Below are 9,922 nucleotides of genomic sequence, written 5' to 3' on the forward strand. Positions count from 1 at the left end.
GGACCCAAAGAGGACAGAAGCCTCCTAAAAACCTCTTTCCTGCAGAGCCTCAGAGCTTGAACGGTTCATGAGCCCTCACCAGGACGCTGGATTCAGACAGGAGTGGTACAGGCTCAGGCTTATATGCTCCTGAGTGGCTCTTGAGTTCAAGTTCCTGTTAAGAGCGCCGTTTTCTCCCTCTGGTTCTTTAAAGGAGGCTTTAAAGTCAACGCCTGGGGCATTTTGCCTGCTCTGCAGTTGTCGGTTTTTTGTTTTTTTTTTTTCAAGAGGAAATTATAGACACAGGGATTTCTCCCATTCCTTTAGGCTCATTCAGCACTGAAGGCCTCTGGGATCAAGGCTCTGAGGCGCAGGATCTCTGAGAAAGAATGCCACCTGGAGTCAGACCTTTCCATACTTGCAGGCAGTCTCCAACAGAATTTCAGTAAGCCAGGTGTAACCACCTCCCATCCGCACGAGCTCCCCCTCAGATCTAGTCTTCCCAACCACCCTGGGGAAGGACAGGCCTCTTAAGGGTCCCTGACACTCAGAGGGGCAAGCAGCTTGTCCTAGGCACTGTAGCCAAAGGGCATTACAGCAGCACCTGGTCATGTACTTCTGAGGCGGAAGTCAAGCAAGGTTCTTCTTGCCCTCATTATGAATGCCAGAGGGAAGACTGCACTGTGCTCCCCTACCCCAACACACAGAGCTACAGAGAAGGGGTTCTCTCCTTGTTTGCTGCATCTGTGTCTTCAAATCCTGACGTAGCCCAGGAGCATCCTTCGGACAGCCAGGCAAGAGAAGTGCATCTCAAGTCTTTCTCTCCACACCCACCCTGCAAGACCAGGTCTCACACTAACACAAGCTAGGGAAGTAATCCAGAGGCACCCCTAAAGAGAAGCCATGGAGGGCCCTTCCCCCTCCCTTCAAAAGCATTTTTTTCTGCAAGTGGGTGGGTTTTGCAAACACACAAATCCACGAATCCTTTGACCTAGTCTGGAGGTGGCTGAAGAGTGTGGCTGGCTGACTCCTGGAAGCATCTCCTGCAGAATGACAGATCTTATTAAGAGACCATTAGATGGCCGGAGGGTTAGGATGCCATCATTTAAAACAAGTGACAGGTCCCCTGTCCCTCACAATGGCCTCCTGCTCCCTGACCCCCATTGCTCTCTTCCCAGGTTTGGCTTCGTCTTCAACAAGTCTGCCTCTGCAGTCCACAAAGTTGACCTGGAGACTCTGATGCCCCTCAAGACCATCAGCCTGCAGCACCATGGCTGCCTGCCTCAGGCCATGGCACACACCCACCTCGGCGGCTATTTCTTCGTGCAATGCCAACAGGACACCCCCACGTCCACCGGCCCCCAGCTGCTCATTGACAGCGTCACAGATGCAGTGCTGGGCCCTAACAGCGACATCACAGGCACCCCCCACGTGTCCCCGGACGGACGCTTCATCGTCAGTGTCTCCAGCAAGGGCCCCTGGCTGCATGTGCAGGAGGCCACCGTGCGAGGGGAACTCCAGACTCTCTATGATCTAAAAATAAACCCAGGTGTCTCGGACTTGACCTTCCAGCATTCTTTCACCGAAGGTAACCAGTACAACGCCTACGCCACCCTGGACAAGGAGCCAGAGCTGCTGTTCCTGGAGCTGTCCACTGGGAAGATGGGCAGGCTGAAGAACTTGAAGGAGCTACCCACTGGGCCAGCCCCACCCTGGGGTGGGCCCCGCAGAGTCCTGAGGGACAGCGGGCTCTTTGGGCAGTACCTCCTCACGCCAGCTCAAGAGTCGCTCTTCCTGATCAACGGGAGACAGAACGCTCTGAGGTGCGAGGTGTCAGGCGTAAAGGGTGCATCCACAGTGGTGTGGGTCGGGGAGGTATGAAAGGTAAGGAACCCTGGGTCCAGGAGTACCATCCCAGTTCTCACACCGCAGCCCCAACCTGGCGTGCTGTACATTTTCACAGACAAAAAAAAGAAAAAAGAAAAAAAATGGAAAAAGAAAAAGAAAAAAAAAAAAAAAAAAAAAACAAACCCTGTACTTCGCTTTGTGGTTCGACACTGATCTCCTTGCAAGTTCCCTAGCATAAGGTATGCGCTGCCACCAAGATTGGGGGGTTTTCATTCAGAAGTATGATTTGACGCCTTGAGCTGTGACGAGAACACTTGCTGCTGTGTGCGGGGAAAGTCATCTCCGTGCCCGGCTGCATGCCGCGTCGCCTGGGGACACCGCAGAGCTGAGGGACCCTGCTGCCCGGGCAGACACTTCTTCCGTCGGTTGCCTTCACATAGTCATTGATCCTAACCTGCCAGCCCCAGCCAGCCTGCGCCCCAAAGGAGTGGCCTGAGCGGCCGGCTTGAGCAGAGCTGTCCCTCTTGGAGGGCTGGGGACCCTACTTGCTCCATCCCGGACGCCGCTGTTTGCTTGCTTTACCAGCTGAGCTCTACACCCCTGAGGGAGAGCCTCTGAGACTTACTACATCCTGGGGAGTGGGGAAATCACTCACTTTATTTTGAAATTTTTTTTTTTTTTATTAAAACTAATTTTTTTTATATCGCAGATGCCAGGCTGCAGAGAGACGCTCTCCAAGGTCTGGATGTATTCTTTCCTGCCTTAGGCCAAGTCTCTGAAGGAAGAGGGTCCCCACCTTACATCTCCCACCCCCACCCCAGGCAGAAAAAGTTGACATCCAAGAAATAGCGGATCCATACCATTGTGTTGGCCCAAGTGCGGCCCATACTATCAGGTTAAAATCTATGCTGGGACCCCCAAGAGAGCAAGCTGAGCCCTGTGTGCCTGCTTTTCACCATGGAAAGGCAACTCGTTATTAAGGAAGCCTAATGTACCAGCAGAAGTCCAGACCCAGGGCAGACCAGCCTTGCTAGGCAAGGGGTAAGCAGCCTCTGGACTTGATGCCAAAATCTAGACGCCATAGTGCCATCCATCCAGAGTCCTAAGGCTGTGGTTCTCCTTGAGCCCGAGGCACCGATGCCTCGGCGCCTGTCGCCACACTGCAAGAGAGCCCTCTTCCCGGTTTTCATTCCCACATCCCAGTCTACACACTGTCCACAAATGTAGAACCCACAAAGAACGGTGTCAGTCCCTCCTCCCTCTGCCTGTGGTAGGCTCTCGAGCCAGCAGGAAGAGGCACAACCCAGCCAGCCTATGGGGACCACCTGTGTCAGAGGCTTTCAGCAAGAAAGAGACTCCCAACCCAGGTTTCTCAGAACACTCCCGTCCCCTGCCATGTCGGTGGCCAAACCATACCTGCTTTCTCACTTGCATGATTTAGTCTGCAAACCCTACAGCGCTGAGACAGCGGGTCCAGCCCCCACACTTCAGCCAACTTAGCCGCTTTCATCTACCAGCATGACTGAAAATACACACCGCACCTCACTCCCGCTTCCTTCGTGAGTACTCCGTTCCGCCTTGCCCATTCCAGTCTCCTGCATTAGCCCAGCCTGTCCCTCGTCTTCTTAGTCCACTAGACAGCTGACCCTTACAGTCCCAGGCATTTACCTGTTACATATTCTATCATGTTTCAGATTTGGGTGATGACAAGGCACACACAGGTTGAGGATGCCGAGCTCAGGGGCCTGATGGTTAGCATCACACCTGGGTAGACGAGGACATATATTCCCCTTTTTCTATCTGCCTCCGATTCTTGATAGGATTCCCAGAGTCTGTTTTAACTAACACCTTCCAATGTTCACAAATTTCTCCTTTTGGAAGAATAGCATCTGCTTCAAGCAGAAGGATCCTGGAGCCTCAAAGAGGCAAAGCACCATCCCCCACCCCCACCCCATCAAAGCCAGAGTACTCACCCTCTTTGGATGCAGGACTCCAGAATCAAAGGCCAACCTAGTCCACCAAACTGAATGAAAGCAGGAATGCTACTTGGCCATGTTCCCACACACACCTCTCTCTGCATATACCTGGAAGGCATCCCACATTTCTCTTTTCTTCTGGGAGAATTACTGGAGACAGCCAGCATATGCCCAGTGACCTGCATGCACGGATACAGTTAAAGCAAGAACTCACAAGCCTGAAGCCTAGTCCGATGTCAGTAGCTGCAGTCACAAAAGTGGGATGGCTCCCTGGCAGGGACACAGTAGTGGAAGGCAGAAGACCACAGGGAAACCTTCCCCTCTCTCCACTTCGGGGCCAGAAGAGACTCCTGTGTACAGTTCAAAGCTCACTGGCAGAGGACGGCAACACAAGCAGGTCTCCTGCAACAAGCCCAGCCTGTGGGGGTTGCTCTGAGGAACACAAAGATTACCAACTAACAGTTTCCCCAGGGAGGACTGGTTCAACCAACAAAGTCACCAGGAAAGATATTTACATAAACCCCATCCCTAGTTCTTAACATTTGACTGATGACATAACCATTCAACAGTTCTTTTCTTTCCAGAAAAACAAACACCTATGCACCTGTAGCTACTGGCTTTCTGTCTGCCCCAAAGGCCTCCCTCTGAACATCCTACCCAGCTACCTAGGAATACGTGGAAGAGAGACTTCCTGCCTGACTGAGTCTGTAACCCTCTTGTCCAAGCAGGCCTGAGGGTGGGATCTAACAGGATCTCTTCAGTCCCCAAACCACACAAATATCCTGCTGCCTTCCTGAATCCCAGGGGGAGGCTGGAAACAGCCTGAAGTCGTGGCCAGGATGAAACACGAATGCCAAGCCGTAGGTTCTTTGGTGTAGAGAGAGCGAGCACCTCCAGAGAAGGCAGTTCAGCTCCTCTGCTCCGTACCTCCCCACACTGCGCTATCTCCCCCTCTGCCTGCTCCTCTGTTCAGGAAAGGACTCCAACTGCAGAGAGACACCCCAGGAAGGCGGCTTGCAACCCCAAACAAAGCCAAGAGCAACAGCTCTCTGCCACAGAGCATGGGAACTTCTGAGTCTTCATTCAGCTAAGCAGCCAGGAGTTGGCTTTGTACAACCGCATCTTTGTCTGTCTGTTGACCAATAACCTGTGAACTACGGGAGATCTCAGAACTGAGATGTGAAAACAGATTCACTCTGGATATATTTTTGTACCACGAGCTAAAGTGTAGTCGCTTCATTTTTTTTTTCATGTGTTTCATTTGAATACTACCGATGCTGAATCATCTTCGCTAACACCACAGCTATCTCCAACCCTCCCTTCCAGAAGCAAGCCTCCTGGAGAACTGTTGCCGCCGCCACCCCCTCCCTCCTGCACACCCACCAATCTACCTCACATCTTCCTCCCAGGCACCCAGCACCCCTAGAATGCCACCCCAGGAGGCCAGAGGTGACGGAAGACCAGGAAGTGCTCCACAGGCCTCACCCCTCGTCCTGCTTCATGTGTGATCAGAACCCATGTGACAGCACCTTGCTGTCTGGAATCACAGCCCAGACCCTAGCTCTCAGTTCTACAGAGTTAGGATCTGGAGACTAGAGAAAAGAACCGTCCGGGTGGTCAGAAGGAAGGACCCTTGTCCAGCAATGAGAGCACTGGTGACGTTTCATTTCAGCCCTGTGTCATGCTAGGCAGGCCACCCTCTCCAACCTCTCTCTGCTCCCACTTCATTCTCTCTCTTCCTGGTTTCCTTCCTTCATGAGTCCCCCTGTGGTGGCCCTCCTTCAAGGAGCAACAACTCTCTATCACATCAGTGTCACGTGTCCTTTGCCCACAAGCGCTCCTTGCTTTGAGGGTTCAGGTGAGAAGTCACTCACAGACCTGATGCTACCATTTGCAGCCAGGCCACCACAGAGGCAAAGCAGTTTTGTTCAAGAACATCACTGACTGCCTTTGTTTGGTTTCTCTCCACAACCACAAGGGTGATGAGTGGGATACTTAAAAGATCCAGCGGGAGCAAGGCACGAAAGGGGTGACCACAGATGCCAAGGGGCAGGTGGAAGGTAACCCACTTCTTGTTTACTTCCAGAACCTGAGGACCTGGGTGACTTGGCTGGGCCTGTGAGCTTGGGCATCAACTTCCCAACAGACCCCTAGAGATAATAAGCAAGTGGCCTCCATATTCTCCTTTGGCTCTTTGGGCATTTAATTACACTTTGAGGAAGTGTAACTCAACCAAACACAATGGGTCAAATTGTAGGATATATAGGGAGGGAGGGAGGGAAGAAACGGACTTCCAGAATTCAGAGCGAGACTTTTTAGCACCGATGCACCTAGGATATTTTTGCCCTTTATACAGAGTCACGCTTGTGTACCTTTCTTTCCAAGCTCAACTTAATGACCAGTGACAGTCCATCTCCCATGGCTTACCCTCATGACAGCTCCCCACACTCACACACACACCCCTGCCTGCCTCCTCTGCCCTCCCTCCCTGCCCCGGCCCCATGGCTCCCATCTTCCCCAGTGCTGCTGCCCTGCTTCCTGAAGGCTGTGTAAAATGACCCAAAGTGAAACTGGGCATGAAGTTTTGCTGGAGTGGTCGCACACTGTTCCATGCTGTTGTGTTGCCAAATGACCCTCAAGTTGTGGAACCCCACCCACCATCAAGAGCTTTACCCTTTCCCCACCTCAGAAAAAAACCTTTGGATCTCCTACAACAGGGCAGGTTACATTCTTTTGAGCAGTTGTGTGGACTCCAAAATATATTTTCTGTAATCAGTATTCCTCAAAAGGCCGCCTGTAATTATTACACACATGTGAATTTTTCCTTATTTATAAGATATATATAAATTATTTTTAATACATCAACTTTAGTAGAAATTTGTACCAACCCAGTACCAGTATGTGGCATTTGAAATAAGTTTGTGTTTATTTTGATGTATGACACGGTATTGAAAACACGGTGTATTTACTGTACCACTTGACAAAAAAAAAAAAAAAAAAGACTCACAGATTATCATAAAGTATGGTCATTGTCAATGCTCTTTTTCTGAGGATTTTACAATAAAACTTGGAAAAAAATTACCTATTTGGCACTAGTCTGTTGGCGGCTGTGAAAATGAGAATTGACATATACGAGACCCAAGATTCTTTTCAGGTTCTCCATCATAGGTGATTCCCTTAATACCTCCCTTACGGCACCAATTCCCACTGCCATGACATGAAGGGCTGGGTCTCAGTGTGTGGATGTGGAGGGTGGAGAGGCAAACATTTGTTTTAAAGCAGTGGCTCAGCCAAGCTGACCCACGCGATAAGCTGTCACGGCAACATAAACACCAAATCACTGCTGGCTGCTGATGCTCCGAGTACCTTGCCCTGGCCGTTAGCTAGGCACTGAAGTATGCATTTCCAGCGTTGTGACCAGCCAGGGAGAGATGGGTTATTGTAATCTCCATTTACTTTAAGGGGTTTTTTTTTTTTGGTTGTTTTTGTTTGTTCATTTTTTGTGTTTTTTGTTTGTTTAGTGTGTGTGTGTGTGTGTGTGTGTGTGTCTAATTGTCTGTGCGCATGTGGGTGCTGCTTCCCACAGAGACCAGGAGAAGGCATCCTATATTCTGCAGCTGGGTTCACAGGTGGGTCATGAGCCATTCCAGCAGCAGAGCCAGGAACTAAACTGGTCCTCTGCAAGAGTAACAGAAGCTTTTAACCCCTGAGCCATTTCTCCAGCCTCTCTTTTTTTAATTAGCATATACTGATTATGCATAACAGGATTTGCTACGATATTCCATGCATGTAGATAATGTATACATATTTGCGTCCTGTTACCCTCGATGGTGCCCCTTCTATGACCCACTGATCCTCTTTCTCTTCCCAGTTAGTCCTCATTCGACTCTCATGTTGTGTATGTATGGGTGCGGGGTGGGGTTATGTGTGTATGTGTATGTGTGTGTATGTGTGTGTATCCCAATGAGTTTCGCTAGGGTTGCTTTCAGGATTATGGGGGTGGGGTGTTTGTAGGTGCCTCAACAGGAGCTATTCCACTGAAGAAAATGTCTCACTCTCCATCGGCAACCATTAATTGCCCATAGATATTCAAAAGGGGTGGAGCATAGTGACCCATTTCCCCCTCCGTAAACAACCTCCATTTCGATGGAAGCAGTGGCTCAGGACAACAGAACTTGCTCCAGTCCGAGCCCACAGACCAAAGGACGTTGGCCCCTGTGATCTACTCACATACCACAAAGCCTGGACCTCAGTTCCCCCAGCCTCTGCCGTCTAGAGCTGCTCATTAACACTTGTGGGAAAGTGAGAGTCCAGCAATTTTCAGCAATATGGTGAGTCCAGCAATATGGTGAGCACTGAGCTCGGTCCAAAAGCAATCACGTGATGAGAAACCGAGAGCAGTGACCAATTACCCGCTGCCCCCTGGGCCCATCTAAGCCTGTTCTTATTACCCCGTGGGTGCAGCACACTACAGGGCCTGCCTGTATGTAACCCGGCAGGAGCTTGTGTCTCACCAATGTCCCAAATGCCCATCGTGACCCAGGCAACGAGGCCACTCAGAGAAAAACTGTTTGAGCACCATGCGCCTGATTGTCTGTCCTCAGTTTGCTTCCTCCCATTTCCGGAACACTTTTGCAACCACATCTACTCTCTGGTCAGCCACTGTTTTCCAGAACCTATCTCTGTAGATATTGTGTTAGTCAGGGTTCTCTAGAGTCACCGAACTTATGGATATAGAGAGAGAATTTATTGGAATGACTCACAGGCGGCAGTCCAACCAAGCCAACAATGACTAGATGTGAATGGGAAGTCCAAGAACAGAGCAGTTGCTCAGTGCCATGGCCTGGGTGTCATATACAGATAGACTTCTGTATACGCTGAACTCCTGGAGAAGTAGGCCCCAATGCCAGGGAAGGAATGGATGTGCTGGCAAAGAGAGGGCAAGCTGGCAAAGACCAAGAGTTCCCTCCTTCTGTTGTCCTTACACAGGCTTCCAGCAGAAGGTGTGGCCCAGTTAAAGGTGTGTCTCCCTCCTCAAGATCCAGATCACAGCTGTGCCCTCCATTTCTGGATTGCAGTTCATGCCAGATGTAGTCAAGATGACCCCCAAGAATAACCAACACAGACACAAGAGTGTCTATATAGGACAGAAGGAACTGGGGAAGTACACAGGCTCCAGAAAGGCAGAAGGGACCAACACAGGACTGGGACCCAAGTTTCCCAAACTGCAGAAGGCTAGGAATCTGTGGAGGAAAACTTTTTTTTTTTTTTTTGAGACAGAATCTCATTATGTAGCCCTGGCTAACCCATGGATTCATGGTTAATCCCAGCACTCAGGTTGGAAGCAGAGGCAGATAGGTCTCTGTGAGTTCAAGGCCAGCCTGGACTGTTTACATAGTAAGTCTCAGACCAGCCAAGTTTACATAGTGAGACAAACAAACAAACAAAAAAGCCAGATGCTACTGATACACCTGTGGTCCTCATGTCCAGGTATCATCTTGCTGTGTAAATGTCTGTCCAAAAATTTCCTACTACTTGCCTCCCTGCCACTCCTCCGAAGCCACTCGTCATCCTCATGGTGTTCAGAGTTCGTCCCTTCCAAAGCTACTAAAATGAGAGCCGGTTACCAGTCTTGGCCAATGGTGACCAATGAGACGGGGTAGTTCTGAGTAGTCCAAAAGAGAAGTGACACAAGGCTGATGAGCCATAGACCCTGCTCTGTGTGCCATGGGCAGAATATTCCCCAACGCAGACAACAGGGACACTCTCGGTGTCTCTAGGGCACAAATAAGAAAATGCAACTTATAGAGACCCTGATTGGCCGGAAAGAGAGCCTCCCCCGTGAGAGGCACATGGATCAGGCATACAGGAAAGCCCGGGAAGGTCTGAGTCCGTGCGCAGTGATGGTCCACTTGGCAACCACAGTAGTGTTGTTTCAGGGTGTAAGAAAATGTGCATAAGCCACTATTTTAACCACTGAGTTCTAGAATTATAAGCATGGGCACACAGGCTCTCACTGCGCTCAGTCTACACCCACTGGTGAATCTGCAATTAGCTCAGAAGAAACATTGGGGGAACCCTGAGGCCCAGAGGGTCACCAGTGACTTTTTCAACATTAA

At 50.4% G+C, this 9,922-nt stretch overlaps 1 protein-coding gene across 2 annotated transcripts in view; it reads left to right on the top strand.

Moving 5' to 3' along the window:
* The window catches only part of Fstl4 (follistatin like 4), a 398,369-nt gene extending 392,301 nt beyond the window's left edge, over positions 1-6,068 (top strand). For both annotated transcript variants that reach the window (XM_055602883.1, XM_055602884.1), the window contains one exon: positions 1,158-6,068. In XM_055602883.1, the coding sequence (XP_055458858.1) occupies positions 1,158-1,860 (703 nt within the window). In that variant the 3' untranslated portion in view covers positions 1,861-6,068. The remainder of the gene's footprint in view (positions 1-1,157) is intronic.
* The last annotated feature ends 3,854 nt before the right edge of the window (positions 6,069-9,922 follow it).

Source organism: Psammomys obesus, unplaced genomic scaffold (genome assembly GCF_907164565.1).
Source record: "Psammomys obesus unplaced genomic scaffold, mPsaObe1.curated_primary_1811, whole genome shotgun sequence".
Taxonomy (NCBI): Eukaryota; Metazoa; Chordata; class Mammalia; order Rodentia; family Muridae; genus Psammomys; species Psammomys obesus.